The 24,089-nt window shown below is 38.5% G+C and overlaps 1 protein-coding gene across 1 annotated transcript in view; it reads left to right on the forward strand.

Moving 5' to 3' along the window:
• LOC139722579 (neurexin-4-like) overlaps positions 1–24,089 on the forward strand; it is a 101,175-nt gene that overhangs the window by 41,326 nt on the left and 35,760 nt on the right. The window contains exons 3-6 of the mRNA XM_071633870.1: positions 16,383–16,576; positions 17,250–17,384; positions 18,019–18,235; positions 21,241–21,419. Coding sequence (XP_071489971.1) covers positions 16,383–16,576; positions 17,250–17,384; positions 18,019–18,235; positions 21,241–21,419 — 725 coding nt within the window. The remainder of the gene's footprint in view (positions 1–16,382; positions 16,577–17,249; positions 17,385–18,018; positions 18,236–21,240; positions 21,420–24,089) is intronic.

The following is a 24,089-nucleotide window of genomic DNA, read 5'->3' on the forward strand; positions in this document are numbered from 1 at the left end:
AGTAATGCTTAATAATTGTTTTTAGTAGGACCGATTTAGTTTTTCCTTGTTTTTCTTGATTTTTTTTGGCCACCAAAAAAAAAAATAGAAATCAATGATTTTGGTGGTCAAAAATAAAAATTAGTTTGGAGCCCTGCGATATCATTGGGCTCATCATTACTTAATCTTTCCCATGATACGCTAATATTTATATCATCAATCTGCCGACGTCATCCGACAATTCATGATTCAAACCTTTTTTTTTTTTTTTTCATCATCCGTAACCCAACTTTGAACACAGACAGGGTATTCTTTCTCATTCTAGAGTAATGAAGGAGCGCACTTTCGGCTGTGATCTAAGTCCTATTATCATCATGAGTTCATGTCGCCGTTTAGTGATCTAAACTTCAGCTTTGCTGAACTGTTCAATGTCTTGAGCAGGAAGCGAAAACAATGGCTGGACTAAGGAACCTTCGTTTTTAAAAGGGGGAAATAGAAACAAAAAACACTGAAACCGAACAAGCCGGCCGAGCATTGTTTAGGTTAACCACGCGTGGTGATAATCGCGCCCATTGATCGCTCTGTCCAGCTGGCTTAACCCTATTCTAACTGGGAGGAGTTTTTACTGGGGGTGACCCCCCCCCCCCCCCCCCCCTTCAGATCTCGGCCACCGATCGCGCGATCGCTGCGAAATTTTTCCTGAAGATAGAGCTGGATGTCAACTACAAGATTACATGGTCATACAATAGAAATATATTGCCTTTCTATTTTTAATAAATTGATTATGCAAAGTTGTGCATGAAATCATATTTTCACCTATAACTCCGTAAAAAAGACTGAAGTATTGCTAAATTTTTGTGTCAAAATTCCTCAAGACATATAAACCAATTTTCATTTAAAAATAAAGCACAGTCAAAACCAATTTCTTTTGTTTTTTATTGTTTTGTTAATTTCTTATGTATTTTATTGTTTTTTCGACCTTGTGTTTTCTGTTGTTTTTCAAAATTTGTTGCAGGCACTTTTTCAGGCTTATCTACACTATATAGAATTGATTAATTTCAATGGTTCAAAGATGAAATACTATAATTTATATCAATTTAACCCCAAAAACACAATATACATTCAATTTGCACACGATATCATGAATTTGAGCTGTTTTCCGGTTGACATGCATTTGCATAACATTACGTAACTTCAGAACGGTGTACTCAGACGTCGCAAATTTGGTCTCAAAATATGCGGAAGACTTCAATGAAAAAAGTTGTGAAACGACGCGGCAAAATCTTTGCGCGTTGCAGAATCGTGACGCGAAACGTGGGGGGGGGGTCAATTTGACCCATTTGACCCCCCCCCCCCCCAGTTAGAATAGGGTTTAGAGTATGCATATTGACCAAAAATAGTCAGAGGGATGCTAATTTACTCTTACAAGCTATCGCTACTATTTAAGTTGAAAACTGGAACTTTCTGAAAGGTTAAAGATGATCGTAAAATCAGTTCTGGCTACAGGATTTTATAATAATTATAATAGCATACAACATGTACCAAGTTTTCATCGTTTACCTGTCTTATCACTCCAAAGCAGTTCAGCTTAACTGTTGGCTTATAGAAGTGATCATCAATCGGTAAGGATTAGTCAGATGAATTCATGAATTCACTTTATGCATCACGGCTAATCGAACTATTCAACATCGTTGAAGTAACCATACTTTTTTATTTTCATAGTTCAAACTATTTCTTAACATTTATATGCAAAACGAAAGAACTCTACAAGTTTTTCAAAATGCTCAGATGTAATGAGTCAATTCCACAAAGATTGCATTACGGCAACCTTTACTGACCTAAACAAGTTTTCTATAGAGCTATCAGTTCTATTATAATGGCATTCTGATAACTTCGACTGCGTTTTGAACTCGTACCGAGCACAGCATTCAAAACAACGGGTTCCTCAGGTCCTCTTTAGGTACTGGTATACTTGCTAAAAGCATTCTCTTTAGCTTCCATTGACAACAACATGGGAGGAGAATGGAAGCGATCAACTTTCTCGGTAAATGAGGCTTTTCGTATATAGCACACATTGCGTGCCTCTTTCTTTTTTCTGTTTCTGTTGTTTCAAACTACACTGCAGCCGACACACAACACAAACACACCAAAGTTTACATTCAGGCAACCGTATTTTGGTATTGGTTAGAATCGAATTATATCTGTCTTTGATTGGCTAATTATCTGTAGCACAAACAAAACAAAACAAAACAAAACAAAAACAAAAACAAACAAACACAAAAATGCTGAAAACTGCTTATCGAATATCAGTGGCGTGCCAAAGGAGTAAAATGGAGTCTATACTCTAAAGGGGCCTGAGCTTTTGATTCCAGAAGAATCTTCGTCAGAGGCAAAATGATAATCAGGCAGGGAAAGCAATCACATTACAAAGAAGTTCACACAACACGAACAGTCAGGGACAGGCTAGGGACACGGAAACAAAGAAAACAAAAGGAGAGGATGGGAGGTCATGGGCAAGGAGGCCAACAGGTGAAGGGAGGGGGATTAAAGCAGGAGGGTGGATAGACAAAAGGCATAGGAGGGTCAGTGATAATCCTGAGTGCCATGGGGGTGCATCCATTTAAGAATGAATTTTCTCACACACCCAAGCTGTCGCCATTTATGTGTGTGCGATGAAGCGTTAACGCCGTCGCTAAGCAGGACTGTTGCATCATGGGGGGGGGGGGGGAACGGGTTGTGAGCTTGAACATTATTATATAACCTGAACTTTAAGGGCGATTTTCTTTTTTTTTTTCTTTTATGACTTCTAGGGATGCGGAAAGGGGTTGTTTTATATATTATTTTAAAGATAAAACTATACAATGTATATACATGTGTAGACATGCCTAAAATTTCGTTTACTGCGACATACGCATTTCGACCGAGCGCATCACGACCTGTATGGACTACGCACATGTATTCTTTTATCTTGCGCTCTGCTTTTGTGGGAATTTCTTCAAGCACAGGTGTCAGGTTTTCCTACGTTACGTCTGCGGTCATTAATTCCATATTTGTTAGTTTGTCTGCTTTCTTATTCTGTGTTTTATGCATTTTACTTGAACTTAAAGGTCTAGACATTTCGTTTGCTAAATGCACGCGAGTCACGTTGCATTGTATGATGTACATGTATTTTGTTTCGTTGACCATTCATGGGAAGCGTTTCTTTGAGCAAACTCTCTTTTCACACCAAAATCACTTATAGAAGGTAGTCATCCACATTGGTTATCAAAATAATAATTCCGTCATTTTCCTTTCGTTCAGAAACAGGAATCAGAATTCTCAACACGTCATCCACATTGGTTATCAAAACAATTCCGTCATTTTCCTTTTGTTCAGAAACAAAAATCTGTTATTCTCAACACGTTATTACAAAAATTACATCTCACAGCGATAATAGGGCCTACTAGAACCAACTCATCGCAGCAAAATGACACATTACGGTAACGAGGACATACACAATGCTTGAACAAATTACTTTGCTTCAAAATGTAGAAACAGATGAAGTGACATAATAAGAGAAAGGGCGCACCGAAAGAGGTACACTGTATCAAGATCAACTAAGATAAACTCTAACAAAAAAGAAGAAGAAGGAGGAAACTATTCCCCCCCCCCCACACACACACACGCACACACATACACACAAACGAGTAGATACACAAAGGTCATATGTTTACCTTTGGGAGCAGTGATTTAAAAGATGTTTTAGATATCACATGTGATGCATAATAGGTCCGTTGTGCAAAGCATCCTACATAATTTTTTGTAATAAAGCCTAGAATATAAGGAGATATCAGTATTTCTCTTATAGATTGTAAAGAACCTTCGGAATTAGGACCTTTGTTTCATTTTCGGATTAACGAACCTTCGGCATAACGAACCTTATTTCAGTTTTTGATAAATGAACCTTTGGAATAACAAGTTACAAACCTCATATTTTCGGATTAACGAACCTTCGGAATAGCGAACTGTAACCGTTCACATAGTGTACTGTATTTTCGATCATACGGATTCAATTTTTTTTTTCCAGCGGTTGTTTCTATCCCTATAACTCACATTTCAGAACTATGGGGGTTTTGTTTCATGTACGTGGTGAATTAATACGCCTTTAATGCAAGAGCAAAAACATGGGAAAGTTTGAATGCTTTTCACGTGCACATCGTCACATAAAGAGAATCAGGTGCTGACGGACCATAGAAGTGTCTCAAAATCAATACTGCCATGCAGCTTGCACCAAAATCACAAGAAATACTACATGAAGATTCTGATAGGTATTATCCCGTAACAGGGGCGGATCCAGGAATTCCGTAAAGTGGGGGCGCGTTTACAAAATTAAAGGGGGGCGCACGCACCCCTCCCCCATTTTTTTTTTTTTTTTTTACATTTCTTTTGTTTCAACAACAACAAAAAAAAAATAATAAAGGGGGGGGGGGGGCGGGCGCCGGTTGCGGTCCTCCCTGGATCCGCCCCTGCGTAACCAAGTAAGTTTGAGAGAGAAAAGTTTGAGCCAAAAACACAGCGTTGACAAGTACTACCACAAATTGCATTTTAAATATGGTATATAGTACACAGTACGAGAAAGTATATACAGCACGAGATCTCTAGTTTTATTTTCATTTCGCTTCGAATAGTAGACGAGCAGTGACAATCCGTCAAAGTGCAAACTACAGCTAGGGCCTAGCGGCACAGTTTACAGGTCTACCTTCTGTTCACTGCATGGTACACATAAACAAGAACAAAAGCGTTTTCTTCTTTTGCATGTTAGCATGGGGACGATAGTGAATTAAGTTCACCAAGATTCAATGTTTGTAAACAAGAAAGCAGCGCGGAGCAAAGACCTCAGATCGTTGTTATAGCACACGTGCATCTATTGTGGTAACATTTTAATCAACGCACGAACACCATCTGAACATACTCAACGATCATGCCACACAATCACTGTGAAGGGGAAATGTTCAGCAACAACAAGAGCACGAGTATGTAGCCTACCATATACTGTACGCGCATTCATTCCGTGAGTGCCAAATACAAGCTAGAAACACACGCAATAAAGAAACATCGCAAGTTCATGAACTGAGGGACCTTTTTTTTGTCTTATATCTTAACAAGATAAAGACGTTGTGATTTCGGGTGCTGTTCGTTATTCCGAAGGTTCGTTATTCCGAGGGTTCGTTTATCCGAAACACATAAATTCCCTAAACCATAGAGGTTCGTTAATCCGAAAACGAAAAAAGGTTCGTTAATTCGAACATTTGCGGCGTTATTTCGAAGGTTCGTTAATCCAAAAATGACATAGGGTTCGTCATTCCGAAGGTTCGTTAATCCGAAAATGAAATAGGGTTCGTTATCTCGAAGGTTCGTTGATCCGAAATGATATAGGATCCGAAATGATATAGGGTCCGTAACGAACCTTCGAAGTAAGTCGAGCTTTGTTTCATTTTCGGATTAACGAACCTTCGGAATAACGAACCTTGTTTCATTTTCGGATTAACAAACCTTCGGACTAAAGAACCTTACTAACGAACCTTCGGAATAACGAGCTGTAACCGTGATTTCATAACCAATTTGTTTAATTGGACCTTTTAAAAGCTATGATTGTATCGAATCATTGAGAGCAATGAAATTTAACGGCCTTCTGTCCGCCGTATCAAAAGTGTGATGATAAAGGGGATGTGCGCATTGTCATTCGAAATACATGTAACTACATGTACATGTAACTCTACATTTAAGTAATTAGTCTGATTATTATATAGCAACTGATTTTGGGATTGATAGTCACTACTGACAGTTTTTATTCTCGTAAACGGCACCTGTCAATCTCACAGGCGTCAAGTCGAAGCACTCACACGTCATGAATTGACCATAACGTAAAAACGACAGAACTCTACACACAAGAGTTCTGTGATAAAAACACGCTGGGCACACAAGATGAGTATGTTGGAACCACATGGCGCACTCACTGCTGGCAGGGCAAGCACGTGCTTTGCTCATCGAACTGATCGTTTTTATAGCGATCATAATATCGCTGCACAGCAGAGATTCGTATTCCAATGCACAGTAGGCCTACTCTCTCTCTCTCTCTCTCTAAAAAAAAAATGAAAACATTCACACTTGAAGGGGTGGATACATTTAAAACGGAGTAAATTTAGAGTGAAATTGGAGTGAATTTTGAGTGAAAATGTTCATTTTCACTCGGAGTGACCTCCGGGATCACTCGAAGATTTTGGAGTGCTATTGATGTAGCGCGATTCCGCTGCTTAAATGCATTCAGTTTTGCTCATAATCATTAATTTCATCCTTCTTTTTTTTTCTTGGAAAGCAAGCACTCCTTAAAGAGGGAAAACCCCGATTGGACAAATTGCGCCGTAAACATGCATTGACATAGTTATGTGATACCTATAAACAATTTATCATGAAAGGAGAGAAGGGTACCTACAGTACATGTATCCAAGATAAACATTATGCATGCACGTGTAGTACCACTTCTCGGGGACTCGAGTGAAGTTAAACGCAGCTTTGTTGATTACATAATGCCACTCTGGTGGTTTCGCCATACCCTTCTCTCTCTCCTACGTTTTCTTTGTTTTCTCCCTCTCTTTGTCTTTTTCTTTTTTCCCTACAAATCGTGTACTTTAAGAATAGACAGACGGTGTTAAACTTCAACTCAAGTGGCTTCTTAAGATCTGCGCCTCTTTCATCCATCTTAGGGACCGTGACACTATTGTGAATGACACAATTAAAAGCATCACACAAGGACTTTCACGCCTCGTTAGACCTTTAAGACTCAGATCTTTTTCTTTCTTTTTATGTGTGTGTGTGTAGACGTGGACGCCATTGGGAAATATCAAGCTCGAGACAATAAGTGGCCACTTACAATATAATGACCGACCGATGTTGAAGGTAGATTAAATCAGTAACTAAGTCAGAAATTGGGGAACCAGTAAATAAATAGGCAGCGATCGACACTTCAACGGTTTGCCAATCTAATGTGCAGCGATCGACGTCGAAAGTGTCAATCAAATACGTTATTTACGGTCGACGTCGAAGGTTGATAAAATCAGTAAGCAGCGATCGATGTCGAAGGTTGATAATCGGATGGGTGCTGTTCGTAATATTCCGAAGGTTCGTAATTCCGAAGGGTCGTTAAATTCGAAACACACAAATTCCCTAAACCTACAGGTTCGTTAATTCGAACGTTTGTGGCGTTATGCCGAAGGTTCGTTATTCTGAAGATTCATGAATCCGAAAATGAAATTAACGGAACAATATACCTTCTGAATAACGAATCTTCGGACTAGAGAGCCTTCGGAATAACGAACATCGGAATAATAGCTACCGATGTGTAAGGTTGATGAAATTATTAAATAGCGACCAATGTCCAAAGTTGATTAGGTCATACCGTCCGACGTTAGTGATCGAGAAAACTATAAAGTATAGCGGCTGATGTCGAAGGTTGATAAAATAAGGACAATTAAATCAAATAGGTATAGCGTCCATAATGTCGAGATCAAATAAAATTGAGCAGCAACGAAGTGTCGAAGGTTTATGCAATCAACTTGGTATCGCACGACGTCGAATGTTAAGCAAAATTATCTGATTTATCCGACATTTGTTTTAGCATTGTAAAGAGGCTAAAGTTACCGTTATTCATTTCTGATCGCAAAAGCAATCATCCAACACTTACTATTGACACCTTACGGAGCCGAATGTTACCATTAATCATTTTCAAATGTTAAAGCAAACAACCGACATTCATTTTAGCATCTTACGGAGCTGAATGTTATCCTTTTTCATTTCCAAACGTGAAAGCAAACATCCGCTATTTATTTTAGCATCTAACTGAGCCGATTGATACCGTTAATCATTTCCAAATGTAAAAGCAACAATCTGTTATTTATTTTAGCATCGTTCGGAGCAGAACATTACCGTTATTCATTTCCAAATTTAAAAGCAAACATCCGACAATCATTTTAGCATCGTACGGAGCCGAATGTTACTGTTTTTCATTTTGAACGTCAAGGCATGCAGACATCAGACATTTACTTTACCATCAAACGCAGCTGAATGTTACTGTTCTTCATTTCGAAATGTAATAGCAAATATCCGACATTTATTTTATTATATGGAGCAGACTGTTACTGCTATTCACCTCCAAACGTAAAAAGCAATCATCTGCCATTTTCTGGGCATCTTCCGGAGCCAAATGTTATTGCTATTTACTTTCGAAAGTAAAAGCAAACACCCGACATCTGTTTAATCATCATACGGAGTTGAATATTAGTCTTATTAATTTCCGAACATCAAAGGGATCATTCGACATTTATTTTAGCATCTTCCGGAGCTGAATGTTATTGTTATTTACTTTTGAACGTAAAAGCAAACATCCGGCATTTATTTTTATCATCGTACAGAGTTGAATATCATTGTTATTCATTTCCGAACGTCAAAGCAAAGATCCGACATTTATTTTAGCATCTTCCGGAGATGAATGTTATTGCTATTTACTTCCGAAAGTAAAAGCAAACATCCGACATTTATTTAATCATCGTACGGAGTATTATTGTTATTCATTTCCAAACGTCAAAGGGATCATTCGACATTTGCTTTAGCATATTCGGGAGCTGAATGTTATGGTTATTATTTTACTTTCGAACGTAAAAGCAAACATCCGGCAAATTACTGATACTTTTCAAATGATTTTCGCGGATCGATTTCAGCTAATTTCCTTCATGTAGCCGATGGTTGACGGGAGAGTTTGATTTTCATATCATTAATTCCGCGCTGGAGCGCTCGGGCAAATGCGGGTGTTTAGACGAGCGTGAAAGTGCGGGCGACTTCCCTCGTCTGTACGCGTCCAAACGCCCGCGTATTACCTAGTACGCCCGGACGAAAGGGCTTCCCGCATTTGCCCTAGGGGTTTTCGTGACGTTTCCCGCGGTCGGCACTGTAGGTCGCTGGTTCAAGCCCCGAGAGGGACCAACTGAACCAACGTGCAATATTCTCTTGCAGCCTCTTCCTCCAAGCAAGGAGTTCATGGTCCTTGCTCCAAGAGGCAAAACACTCCATCTCATGGATAAGACATGAGATGGTTTTCCTGTATGTGCATTCGAGGACAGCCAAATCCTGTGTATTTCAAACATCCCACTTCACTTCCATGCCAAGTACGGGGTGAAATTATGGTGAAGTAGTTGATTTTCCACCTACATATGTAGTATGTCTTTTAAAAAAAATCACAAGATTGAGCAAACTGTTGAAAGCAGAGTGAGGCTACAAACACAGGAGACTGGTGACCAATAATTTATATCTATTATCTCTTCTAAATGTTGATACGATATAAAGAGGCAAGCCAAGATCTTGATCCTTAATATCCTCACATGTATCAATACAGTCCAAAGAAATAAAAATTGTGTAATAACAGTCCAAAGATGTGGTAAAGTACATGTAATATAGGTATAGGGCTGTGCCTATGAAAAGTAAGCACTACCCTACTAATATGAATATTCAGATTATGATTTCTCTGTTTGGAGGCTTTTGATATTTCTTACAAGCTGTAGTGTAGCTGCCATATGTATGATGTAAAAAAAAGAAAGAAAGGTGAATGTAGCAAGACACCAGGAATGTTTTCATGGAATTTGGTCCTGCGGCGTGCTGAATGTTTTATGTCAAAGATGACAGCCACTGAACACACACACACACAAAAAGAACTTGTCACCTCCGAGCAGCATAACATGCATGTTGCACATATTTGTGTACTGAAGGTTTATATCGTGGGTGTGGAGACAAAAACCAATTAGTCCCAACCAGCACACAATTAGTTGTAATTGGCATGTTAGTTGTGGTTGATTGACTATATTGATTACTCCGTGGAAGGACGATTTATTACATCCCTTCCACTGAAGATAGTTTAGTACTGGTATCCTATTGGTGTGTGACTTCTCAAGGATGATTTAAAATGACAACCAGTGTTTAAGTGTTTAGACTCAGGCTTAGATTATATACCTCCACCCAGAATGAGCAGGGACAGTTGGCCAGTGTCTGTCACTATTTCCAGACTGGTTTTAACTTCCCAGGTTTTGTGGAGATACATTAATGATGACCATGTAGTTATTACACTAGCAATTTGGTTGATTTGGGATGAATTGTTTGGATCACAGAAGATGTTCCTAACTTGCCGTGTATTAATCTATTTTAATCATTTTGTCAAGAGTATTATGCTGTCAGTATTGTGGCAATTATGGGCCCAAAGAATACTGTGTCAGCACACATTAGTAGCTTTCCATCAAAGCCTTTGTGATCTTGTATGAAAATTTACCTCTACAACAACCTTGATGAGTTTGTCTCAAGAAAGACTTGTCTAACACAGCAACAATTGATAATGCATTAATTTATTTCTTCCAAGACACAGTTTCTCTCATGAAGTAGAAGGTTCATTTCATTCTTGCTGAACATTCATCTTACTCTGTTTCTTGGATAAAAAGACCACATTCATTTCAAAGTTCAATGAGAATATGTCTGTTGTGCTTCCTATCAAACACAAACATGTTTGCCTTTGTTTTACAATCAAAGGGGGAAAGACTTGTAAAGACTCTGTGATACATGCATTATGATATCCATAGCAATATCTTAATGAGTTAATAGTGTTTCCATTGTCTCTGGTCAGTTTTCAGTTACGAAAAAAGCTTTGCCATTCTAAAGTATGTTTTACTGAGTGCTCAAGAAATAAATAGGGCCTAACATCTCCTTTGCTGACTGTTATCAGCAAGAGATTTTCCTTGCAGCGGCTTCATTAGGCCCATTTACACTCAATATGGTAAAATACTGTGGTATATTTTGCAATATTACATAATGTGAACACAGATACACCACAAAATATCGCAAAATATATCGCAAAATATATCGCAAACCACCATGGTGTTCCGGTAGTAATTCAAACTTCCTTTGAAATGTGAGCTTTGAGTGTGAATCATATCACGAAATACCACCCACCTCACTGTACCGGTAGTGCATTTCTCAAATGGCCTAACACAATTTCTGCCTTCTCCCCATAGGAGGTGTGCACATGTGCAGTGCTATTCTTGAGAGAGGTGTACTTTCTGGCCAGAAATACCATGGCATTCTTGAATGAGAATGATGCCCACCAAACTAAGATATTACGGTACACGTATCTCCTACTATGATATTTTATATAGCCAATGACAATGGTAGCAACAAATTATACTGAGGAATTTAATACGTAATGTGAATGCACCTAATTGTGTATGTCACAATCTTCATGGCAGTCAATCAAATAGACAACTCTTGATACCCTTACATGTGAGAGTATGTCCTGTACCTCCACCGTGGTGATAGTGATTACATGGTCAAGCTATTAAAACCCTACAATGAGTGTACCTTCTCAATTCTGCGTTAAAAAAAGAGGTAAAAATGCTCAAACAGCTGACAGACACTCAGAATAGAGCAACGTTTGAAAAGAGATACCTCACGATCATGACTTGCCAAGCATAATTTGGAAAACATGTTTTAGAGAGATGGGATTAAAGTCTGCTTTCAGACATACACAAAGACCACATTGATAAGCGTGAAATGTATTTCTAAACATGTTTTCAAACAAGATCTGTTCCAAGTTGAAAGGGCTTGTAGCTACTGGTGTTTGTTATGTTGAGCACACAAATTGCATGTCTTCTTTCTCCATATCCACAGTAGCTTTCCAGCTAGTATTCGCAGCTGCTCAGAACATTCATGGTCGGCATCTACGCCTGCTTTAATGAGACGTGGGTGGGAGTGATAGTTTGCATTTTGTCGAGTCTATGACAGTGGGTTATTTACATGTGTGAAGCTTTTTAATTAGGGGATCATATGGCATTCCACCTGCTCCGTGGTAATAATCCCCCGTTACCATCCTGCTTCCTATTTATCCACAATAGCTTCATTACCCACATCATTAACTCTGCCTTCGGAATTAGCGTGTGCCAGCGGTTTGGGCCAAAGTCAAAGAAAGTCTCCTTTCTCAATTAAGTGTCAGATGAGGAAACAAGGACGTGTTTATTCAAAGTCCGCTTTGTTTGTGTAGGATAGCCTGCGAAAAATCAGCAAACGAGACTGTTATGCAGAGTTGCTTTCTGTGTTGTTGATTAGTATGCAGTGTTGGGTATTACTTGTTTTCTCATCATGAATTTCATCAGAATGTCATTTATGTCAGACAAATAGAATGTTATGAAGAGACCAAGAACTTGTGTGTAACTATGTTGTCCCGAATAAGTTTGTTATGTGTGGGCCAGGAAAAACATTCAATGCTCCAGCACATATGCAATCATGAAAACAATTATTAAGGTTCTTGCAGCTCCCTTGAGGAAAAATTGGCAATCATACTGTATTTCTGAAATGTTTCCACACTAGACAGCAAAATACAGCAAAAGGTTATTCAGGTGATCATTTACACATATTTTCATTCTTTATTTATTTATTTATTTATTTATATTTTATTTTTTGGTCACACTTGATTATTTACACCCACTTGTGATTTTATTTATGCATACAGAATGCAAATGACACTAGGTGATTAATTTTGATAAACATGGCATACTACACTGGCTATTGAATAAATCAAGTTAATCCTGTGCCATTGATTAATACAATATATTAAATTTATGGTCAGCTGGTGTAATTATATCATATTGGATGGCAATAAATAGGATACCAGGAAATATCGTCCCTAATGTATGCAATACTACTTGGTATTACATGAATTAAAGCCATCCAACATAATTATCATCTATGATCATTATCTAGAGAAGGCATAAACTGTAAAAAGTACCATACTTCTAGTAGACTTTGAAATTGTCAACTCTACACTGAAAAAGGATTGACTTGCACTTGTTTTAATAGCAAGATGCTTGCACGCTTGTCAACTGAAACAAGAGTTTTTGCCCTTAGAATGTAACACTAGCGAGCGCTTACACAACAAACAAGTCAAAATACAGCGTATTATTGCATGGCGACCAAAACGGTAGCCTGTGGGGAATTAATATGTTGGCCTGTGCGTTTCATTGAATATGCTCTCGTATTACACAGTGAAAATCAAGCGGACAAGAATAAATGCATATTTAATGCACTGCTAAAACGACCTATATAGATAGTAATACATTATATCCTGCTTTTAATTACATCATAGTTTGTTTGGATTGAAACCATGGATGAAACCAGAACATGGACAAAATTTGAAATATAAGTTTTACTCGTTAGCAGTGAAGGCAAGTCTTACTCATATTTTGCTCTGAAGGCAAATTTAGGATTGCCGCAGCCACCCACTGTGAAAGACATGTGCATCAAATTTTTAATACATCAGCACGAACCCATGCTGTCTTTTGTGTATGAGCACGAGTTGACATAACAGTATTGATCAGTCGCAGGTCCCTTGGCACACTAGGCAGTGTGAATGACAACCGGTCGATCTGCACCTTCCCAATCCCTGCCGCGCCACCCCCTGGCATCGTAATTTCCCCAACGCCCTTTTGCCACTGCTTTCGGTATCATCAGCAGAGGACACGTCTGTCAAGTTTTGTCTTCTAATGACGAGCGGTCTCGGGGGAAGGAGACACTGATAATGTCTGTTTCAGCTTACACAGGCCTGTGTTCTAAAAACTAGAACACTTCAAAGAAGCATTGTTTTGATGTGAAGCAGGTGGATATGAAAGTGAACAAAATATGAAAGTGCCTTGTATTGGAAAGTTGTCCTTATGGAACGAAAGAATCAGCATTTTCAAAAAAAAAAAAAAAAAATTATCCTCATGATGAGCCAGAAGATTGATGTATGTTGGGTACTGACCACTGTCTAAAATAAGCTCTTTCTGCATATTCCACTTTGTTTCTTTCTTGCGGCATGAGGGATCCAAGTTTTTGTGAATTTGTATTATGACACAAAAATAATTTTCTCCCTAATTCTGGGCACAGCTTGGTTGCTACCAGTCTCTGGAGGGCTATTTAGTCAGAGAGGAATTCTCATGAGGACCACAAAGGGAGTGTGTTGTATGATGGATGATAGAAGAGTATGAATGTTAACTGCTTCTGAATGGTGTAGTGCTCCTACTACCTAGTTTCGCCAAACCTTCGAGTCCTATTTTTAGGACATTTAAAGTAAATACCCCTTTTCTTTTGCTGCCCCTCAAGGATCCTTGGCAAGTCTAATATCCATTCTATCTGGTTGCTTTCGAGATCGGCAGTTGGACGTAATGGGAAGAATATTAAAAGTCCTCCATCGAGGATAGCTTCATTCTCTGAGCACCACCAATTTTGACTCATTTCCTTCCATTAACATCCAGCGAATTGGACTTTAACATCCCCTTTTTTTGCAGATAGACAATCTCATTATGTGCATGTGGGGCATTTTCTTTCTCGCTCAGGACTATGGCAGTGCGCCGAAGAAGTCTCCCTTCAGAGGAGAAGTCTTACAGGGCAATTTGTGAGGCGTAGTGCTCTGCTAGTCAGCTTGATATTAAAAGATGAGATTATCTGTTTGCTGGCCTTTCCTTTGACATACTGTTTTGCTTTATCATTTTCCCTATATATGTAAAGTGGATTAGTATGTCAAGATTGATGATATCAAATTCTGTTCATATTTTGATTGTGACCCACATTCTATAAAGTTACTGCAGTTTTTTTTTTTAATTTTCTTTGAATTTTCTTTGTTGATTTGTTATGTGGTATTATACAAATGATGCACAGGATAGAGTGCGTTAGTGTAGGCGTAGTGCACTCGAGGGTATTTACAATTGTGAAACATGCACGAGGCGAAGCCGAGTGCATGTTGCACTACATTGTAAATACCCGAGAGTGAGCTATGCCTACACTAACGCCACGAAATAATCCTGTGCATCGTTTGTTTTATAAAATGGGTCGAAAATTCGAAAACTAACATCATTTTTCAGCATTTTTCACGTACCTTTGTGGGTCAAGACGTCCGAAGATGTTCGTCCCAAACTTTTACGCACGTCGCACTCGCGGAAGTCCCGCACATACAGTATAGTATAATGGGGGGTTGGGTTTCCGGACACCCGCATGAAAACTTACTTATTTTACATAGAATATGCACCCTTTACCTTAAAGACTTGATATAGACTCCTCATATAGGCCTACTAGACAACATACTCTGAAAACAGCGTGAGAATTAACCTGCTAAATCGTTGGATTTGCTCTTCAAAGTGACTCCATGTACGCGTCCGGTCCCATAACGCTTGGTCTACTGTACTGTACAAAGTGTACGTATAGTACAGTATACGTACGTACGCCACATATGTTATGCACAAGGGAAGACAGGCCGGCCGGCCGGCAGCCTGAACTAGAAGTTGTTTACAGGATTGACAGCGCGTACGCGTATGCATGCAATTCATCAAAGGAGCCGCCGCGCGCACAGACGATCGGCAATCTACCATAGGATTACAGGCAGTGCAGTTGTACTGAAGTAAAGGAAGGAGGTGTGTCTCATTTCAGCGCTTCCTATTGGCTACATTCTTGAACCCATTTTATAAAAACCTCTAATTCAATGGCAAATCCGTGGCTGTTTTAGAGGAATACATACTATACGGTACTCCAAATAGGGTGGTGTAATTCAACATAATGGCAAATTGCATTGTGGAGAAAATCATGGGAAAGGTTTTGGAAGGAGGAGGAGAAAAAGAAAGTCATGGCATTTGCTGTAGAATTCACCCCCCCCCCCCAAAAAAAAAAAAAAAAAAAAAAAAAGTGTTCTCTGACTGTTGATCATAATTCATATCATTTCACCTGCAGATGATGAAGATAGAGAATAAATTAATATAGACCTAGATTAGACAAGTGGATTGTTTGTATATATGTAAAAAGTAAATAAATTGATAGAGACAGGCAGATGTAGCAAAATTATTTTCAGAGAAAAAACAAACAAACAAACAGATCCAAACAATCAAAGAGATCCAGGGAAACACATATTCCTACTTAAATCAACAGAGTGGTTCATACAATGCGACTTACAGTCATATAGACCATCTTTTTTGACTTGATGCAATGACCAAGTAAAGAATTACATCGTAGAATATCTACGTAGATGTATATGATCAAATTAGTTTGTGTGTTTACCATTCAGAACACACTGAATACTCCCAAGCATACTTCCAAGCACACAACAGTGCTGGATGCCTTTATGCTTTGTACGTGGCTGCTGATCTCATGAACCTGCCAATTCCCAACACAGTCTACTGTTGGACACATTATTTCATAAATCACTGATGGAATGGTGGTGTGCATTGTATTGGGTTTGCATCCATCATCGTCCTGAAATGTGTGTGTTTCTAATTGCTCATGGCTGGCTGGATGTTTGCCCCCCAATCTGTGCTCAGGAGACGGAGGCTGGACGGCGCACGACAGCGATGATGAGCCCAGCCTGACGATAGATCTGGGACACATGGCAGAGGTGGTTGCCGTGGCAACGCAGGGCCGTAAGGGCAGCAACGAGTATGTTCGCTCCTACCAACTGCAGTACAAGAGTGCCGGGGAGGACTGGCGTTATGTTCTGGATGGCAACTCTGAAAAGGTACAGAGCTCAAAATAACTCCCCCTGAAATGAACATTTTTTTTTCTGTTTTTTTTTTTTTTCATTGCAGGTGTACATTGGTTTGCAATTCAACTCATGTCAAATTTGCTTCTTGATGCTACCTGGGGTTTTTCAGCTTACATAACAAGACAAATTGATAAATTAACTGTAATTTTGATTAGCCTGTCACATGGTTGACTAAGTGACCACAATATTTAAAAGCTTACATCATAAAAATTAAAGGAATGAAGGAAATAGTTACCTACCTTTATTCAGCATGCCCATTTCTCACTGACTATCAAAAATAGAGCTCTCACAATTAACATCATTTGAACATTGTGGTAAAGTCAATGGAAAATAAGTTTTCATGTCCTGATAAACTAATAAAGAAGCATCTCTTCTGAATTTGGATTATTAATGGATTGATGAAATACCAAACAGGGTAGAATACCTCTAAAACCTTATAAATGAATCTATTGTCAAATAAATTATTCAGACATCAAATTGAGGTCCCTTGTGTGAGAGAGTCACAATCCATGCACGTAAAAGAACCTGCTTCATTCATTCATCCCCAAGAGCAGGGTACATAAACCCGGTGAAGTGATAAGATGATCAGTTGTGATTTGATACCTCTAAATAAATGGCATTGAATTGAATTTCTGTCATCAAACAGATCTTTGATGGTAACAGCAATGATGACGGTGTGGTGAAGAACATGCTACCAGAAGCCCTCGAGGCTCAATATATTCGCTTCATTCCTGTCACAATCAGTTCTCGTACCTCCATGAGAGTTGAACTCTACGGCTGTCTCACAGGTGGGTATATGCTGCAGTGGTTTTTATTCTACAATCCATTGTCAACACTCATTTGCTCTCCTTTTATTGTGAGAATGCTGCAAATCATCATCATTATCATCATCGTCATCATCGACATCATCATCATCATCATCATCATCATCATCATCATCATCTCTTTTCCAAACTTTAACTCCAGGGGTGAAAAGTGCCTCTGTGATGGGTTCCATTAAATATCATACATGTCAAAAGAAATAGGCAAATATTTGATAAAAACATGAAAAAAGGATGAAATGTAACCAAACAGGCATTAACTTATAAATTCCAAGAGTTTGTCACTATAACAACTCATCAGGCAGCAGGCAGGTGGTAATGTGAAACCAGAAACATTTGCATCATGAAACGTTTTTCAACTTGGAGTTGACGGCCTTTTTTACGACATGAAACTTTTTGCGAATTACTGACCATGTAGGAATTATGAATAGAGTCTACACTGCAGATACTAGTTACATGGATTTGTGAAACTGTTGTTTGCATTTTTCTTTCATGAATCTTGGCTTCCTGCAAAATTTGTGAATGTTTCAAGCACACAAAAATTGCTGGTTTTACGGGAGATTAGTCACCATTCCTTTCCCCAAACCTTAATACCTCACAGGGGTGAAGAGCGCCTCCTTTGATGGGTCAAACTACTTCAAGTACGACCTAAGCTCGCCCAAGGAGACCTTGAAGCTGGAGGAGGAGCTCATTGACTTCCGCTTCCTGACCAGCGAGCCAAACGGCATCATCCTCTCCGGCTACGGCACTCAGCAGGACTACATCGTACTCGCCCTCGTCGAAGGCAAACTCCAGCTCAGTCTCAATCTTGGTGAGCCAGCACATGATCCTCCTACCACATACTTTCCCTGATTTTTACCCAAGAAAAAATTAATGATGATGATAATAATAATTATAATAATAGAGATAATACAATACATTTATAAGGTGCTTGATATGTTTCTAAGCACACAGTTTACCAGAAAATCAATATTTAATCCAAAATAATGCAAAAAAACAAAAACAAAACATATGTAATTAGAAAATAGATACAGTGTATAAGTATAAATAGATAGATAGATAAATAAATGAATAAATACATTTTATGTTAAAAGAATTTTAGTACAATAAAATTGTATTAAAAAGAAATTAATAAATAAAATTCTATTAAAAAATTATATTAAAAGAATTTTATGCGAATAAAATTCTTTTAAAATTCTTTAAAAATCCTAAGGATGTACTGATTTAGAATGAAAATTGAAAATGCTATACTGGCATTGCAGGGAGCTGGTACAATGTTAATTGGAGGTCACTTGTCAAAGTCAAAGTTGTTACAGGTTATATTAGTGTGATTTGCAGTTTCATTGTGATATCTTTGACAATGGTGCATAACTTTTGATATATACTGTATACGCCGAATATTTCGCGAGGTTTTTATTTGGCGAATTTCGCGAGTCAGGTGCTATTCACGAAATTAAAGACACACGAAAATATTGACTCTGATCCCAATATGATTGTGACGCACACATATACATTTCTCCGTCGAGTACTAGGACTCCACGATCGCGAATTTAACCACTCGCGAAATCGTCCGGAATTCCCAATTCGCGAAAATTTAGACTCGCGGAATATATGGCGTATACAGTATTGCATCTTTTTATGCATCAGGGCCATGGACAAGGGTAATAGATATTATTTGATATTGAGCCATAGATGCTGGAAGTGTTTTTTTAGAATGTGTAACTACCCACTGGAATCAAACCTGTAGCTATGGCATATATGTGCTCTATAATTCCTGAAGGGCACTCTAGCCAGGCTGCTATCTCACTGTCTACACATACTGACTCTCATCACATTAGCAGACAAGTTCTTTTTAAGGACAGAAGTGCTGTTGGTAGGATGTGAAACTTGGACCTTCATGTTTGAAGCTCATGTATAATGCAGTAGACATTGACAATTCTGTATACTACTATATACGCTGAATATTTCACAAGGTTTTCATTTTCACCAATTTCACGAGTCAGATGCTATTCGCAAAATTAAAGACACACGAAAATAATGACTCTGATCCCGATTTGAATGTGACGCACACATGTACATTCTCTGTTCAGTACTGTACTCCACGATCGCGAATTTAAAGGGTGTGTACAGTTCTGGTCGAGGTGAGGATTTAGCTTTTAACGTTTTGTGAGATATTCAGAAACCACTCTATGAGATGTCAAAGATCATGCAATTCTAAGGGGTATCAAAAGTTTATTTGATGAAAATTGTTTTTGAAATGGCTGAGATATCCAAAAACAAGGTGAAACAAAGAGATCCTAATAAAGTTGTGGCCTGTCGCCTTTTATTATTATCACTTTTTTGGATATCTCAGCCATTTGAAAACCAATTTTCATCAAATAAACATTGAATCCTTCTTAAAATTACATGCTCTTTCATATTTCATAAGAGGTTTCTCATTATCTCACTTACGAATGTTCAAAACATGAATCCCCACCTCAACCAGTACTGTACAGTCCCTTTAACTCGCTAAATTGTTTGGAAGTTCTGATTCACAAAGATTTAAACTCGCTAAATATATGACGCATACAGTATTTGAGCCATGTTAAATACCAATAAAACAATGAGCTACAGTAAACATATTAAGAGGACCAACTCGGCAGAAAGTTGACAGAATACAGGGTAACTGAAAGGTCAAATTATTGATAGTGACCCAGTGCTAAGATGGTGATACTGTATGTCTGTATTTTATGTGGCAACACATACAACTGAGTTATCATTTCTCCTATCATTTCTAAAAATGCACTCACTGTAGAACTCTTGCAATATCGGTTTGACTTTGAAGTGCAGTACTAGATGTCAGATCATTTTTATGCAGGGCACTTGTATGCAACAAAAAAAAAAAAAAGAAGAAGAAAAGTTGTGATTATTGAAACCAAAAGCAAGGAATTGCACAGTTGGTATGCTTGTCACCATGCTTTTAAGCATAATTTATGACAGGTTAGGCTTTTGGAGGTATTATAAATTTATGAGTTTGTGATAGTTCCGGCAATGTCAAAAGAACTGGATGACAGATGCCTTTGTTTCAAAATGTTTATGCAGCTGCATCTTTGTTGAGATCGTGTATGAGTGCAAATTGGCAATAAAAAGTAATTCCTTTGGTATATCGATTGAATAATCTTTCTGTATGTGTAAGCCATTTGTCATGTCATTCCAGATCTACCCTTGTAGAATTCTCTGCTTGTGTATTTGAAAAAATCACATCTATCAATCAGTGTTTGATAATATTGTTTGCCATAATATGTTCTCTGCTGTTACGATTGCAAAATGAGGTTTATTTAGTGCCTGGTCTGATAACAGATCCATCTCTTGACCAGATGAGGGAGACAAAAAGGAATAGTCTGTTTGTTTTAAAAAATTTATATTGTGGTATTCAAATGAGGTTTATCTCAATGGCAAAAATGCTTTGCATCCTACTTTTTTTTTAATCATATGGATTATTATTATTTTTTTTGGGGGGGGGTGGGGGTGGGGGATTTCCTTACCAGGTAACAGTTCCTGTTTAGAAAAGATGATTCAGGCATTGATATTTGTAGGATTTTTTTTTTTTTTTTTTTTGGGGGGGGGGCATATTAACAATTAAGGCAATTTAAGATGTTATATGGCAGAAGGCGATAATAGTGTAATCCTTTCACTAAAGAAAATTAGTTATGCGATGGGAAGTTGTGACTGTATGTACATTGTATCAAAATGTGGTGATTCACTTCAAATCAAAATCAAGTTTAGTCATTCTTCAAACACACAGTTTTTTCCCCCATTTTCTTGTCTGTCCATCAGGTTCTAATTCATACAAAGATGGCCATACCACGCTGACCGTTGGCAGTCTTCTGGACGACAACCATTGGCATTACGGCAGATATGTGAGGAGAGGTCATCGCTTGACCCTCTATGTGGATGGATTAAAGGTCAGGGGTCACGCCAAGGGTGACTTCATGGTGCTGAATCTGGACAGAGAGGTAAAAGAACTATTCTGACTTTTTCAAAGGTTTATGTGTGTCGTACGATGTGTTCAAACTGTTTACTATAATTATGCCCTTTGGAGTGAGATGTCATGTGAATGTACCAAATATTGTATTTCTGAAATGTTTTATATGCATAAAAAAGCACATTTATATAGGTATTTGCATGCATAATTGTGCTCATACATGTGATATTGACATTGAAGTCATACCTGGATGTTTTCTGTATCTGACATTACATACATGTACCTCTGAAAGAGATATGTATTTTGTTGCCATTCCTTCCACTGAAATAAGCTTCCCTTGCTTTCAAATAAAGAAAACAGTAATCATTGAGTGTACGAAGAGGGAAACGAGGGATAAATTGAACTTAAACAAGGAAACTGTAAACAAGTACTTTGCCAATGATGGAAAGACCACCAGACAAGAGGGACATGTTCTACCAGAATCATTACTCCCTTGACAGTCGAAGGGCCACTGCACTTTACCAGAGTGAGTTGGGAATGTACAGGGCTGCGGTGACTTAAATAAATACAGGAAATGTCTTTATTTAAGACTGCCACGACTTCCCCTTTTGTGTTGATGCTACCAACCATAACAGTAATAAGTTCCCAAAAGGGCAAGCTCCATAGAAAGATGAAAGTGGGGAAAGTCAACAACATTGACAAGAAGGGGGGTGGGGTGGGGGGGGGGGGAGGGGGAGATCTGGGAATGTTACACTGAAACACAGAAATCTGGGAAAATGTTCAGGATGGGAGTTAGGCACCTATTCAACACATCGCTGCACAGGTTGTGCAAATCAATCGACCCTTTGAGCAGGCAGGGGCTGATCCGTGGAGCGGAGAAAATGGGGTTTGACAGCGGGCGTTAGGAATTAATGGATCGTAACAGGCAGACCTGATGTCAAGAGCCGGTGGATAGATTTTGCGGGATTCTCACCTTACTGCCGTTCGGCGAAAAACCTGAGATGACTGGTACATGTGTGTTTACACATGGAGAACTCATTCCCGACCTAGTTGAGTTTGTGGGAGAACAGCAATGTCACCGCCATGGTAACATAAATAAATGTCTGCGTAAAACTCCTAACAGGGCCAGGTTGTTTTCAGTCATATAGTGTGTTATGTTTCCCTTTCTTGGATAACAGGTGTATATGCAATATGAGGTAATTTAGCGACAACTATCCATTTGTATTTTCCTACTTGATTGTCAGTGTTTAACATTTACCTTTGGATGTTAACCTTTATGTTTTTAATGATATGAGTGAAAGTAGCAGCATTGATATTTTGAAGGAAGTACAAAATAACACCAATGTATGTCTGTATTTTTTTTTTTAATTAGCTAACCATGCTAAGACTGCATTCTCAGACATTTCTAGAGACTGCATTTTCACAGAAGTGCCTCACAGTGCTTTGCTACACAGTTTTGCCTGTAGTAAAGAGGAGTATATGGATTTTTTTTACAGTTGTTTTCTTTGACAGACTCTATGTATGCTCATAGGTAGTGACAAAATAGGAGTTTGCATTGCATTGCATTGCATTGATGATCATTAACAGTAGTTTGGTTGTGAATTATGCATTCATCATGGGCATTGCTTCACGAAGTGTCTTACCGTGTGAAGCTGTCTCTTCTCGTAGTGACATCAGTTTATCGTAGCGTGAGTAATGACTGCACGTCTGCAAACACAGCATGGCGAGCTCATTCTGGCGAGTGACGAGAATGAGGGAGAGTGTCTGGTGGAGATTACCGGGGACAAACATATCTATTATGTATTGCCTGGTCAATTATAGAGTTGGCATGATCACTTGGCACCGGAGAAAGGAAGCGTTCAAAGGCAGTTACTCCCCCCCCCCCCCCCCCCCCCCCCTCTGTCTATGGAGCATTCCCACTATTACACGAATATCCCTACGAGATGGGGATTGCAGTAGCATGAGTTTATGTCAAAAGTGTAAATACAAAGTTCTACATAATATTCCACCCTGTCTTTCACAAAGAAATTAATTCTCTAGTAAAATAGATCATTGATTAGATACTTTTTGGCATCTTCCAATCAGCTTTAAAGAGGTTAACACCACATATTCTTGTGATGTTGGAGATTCATTTGAATAATTGTTATCAGAGATGAGTTACTCCCCCTACCCCTAACCCCCCCCCCCCCTCTGCCTATGCAGCATTCCCACTATTACATGAATATCCCTACGAGATGGGGATTGCAGTAGCATGAGTTCATGTCAAAAGTGTAAATACAAAGTTCTACATAATATTCCACCCTGTCTTTCACAAAGAAATTAATTCTCTAGTAAAATAGATCATTGATTAGATACTTTTGGCATCTTCCAGTCAGCTTTAAAGAGGTTAACACCACATATTCTTGTGATGTTGGAGATTCATTTGAATAATTGTTATCAGAGATGAGTACAATTTTCATATCAGTATACTCGTGAGTGGAAAATGAGACGCTATGAAACAATAGCAAGTGAAATTTGTGCCTGGTCTTACTGTAAAGCTTGGGTGAATACCTAATGTCAGTATAAAGAAGGGGATTATTCTAAATTTCTGCAGCATGCAGAAATGGACTAGAATTGATAATTTTTTGTGTCTTTTTTTGTTATATCAAATTTGGGTATTCATTACCTCATGATCTTAGGAAATTCTGGTCATTAACATATT

Source organism: Diadema antillarum, unplaced genomic scaffold (assembly GCF_040938485.1).
Source record: "Diadema antillarum isolate AM-2024a unplaced genomic scaffold, OU_Dant_1.0 scf00000167, whole genome shotgun sequence".
NCBI lineage: Eukaryota > Metazoa > Echinodermata > Echinoidea > Diadematoida > Diadematidae > Diadema > Diadema antillarum.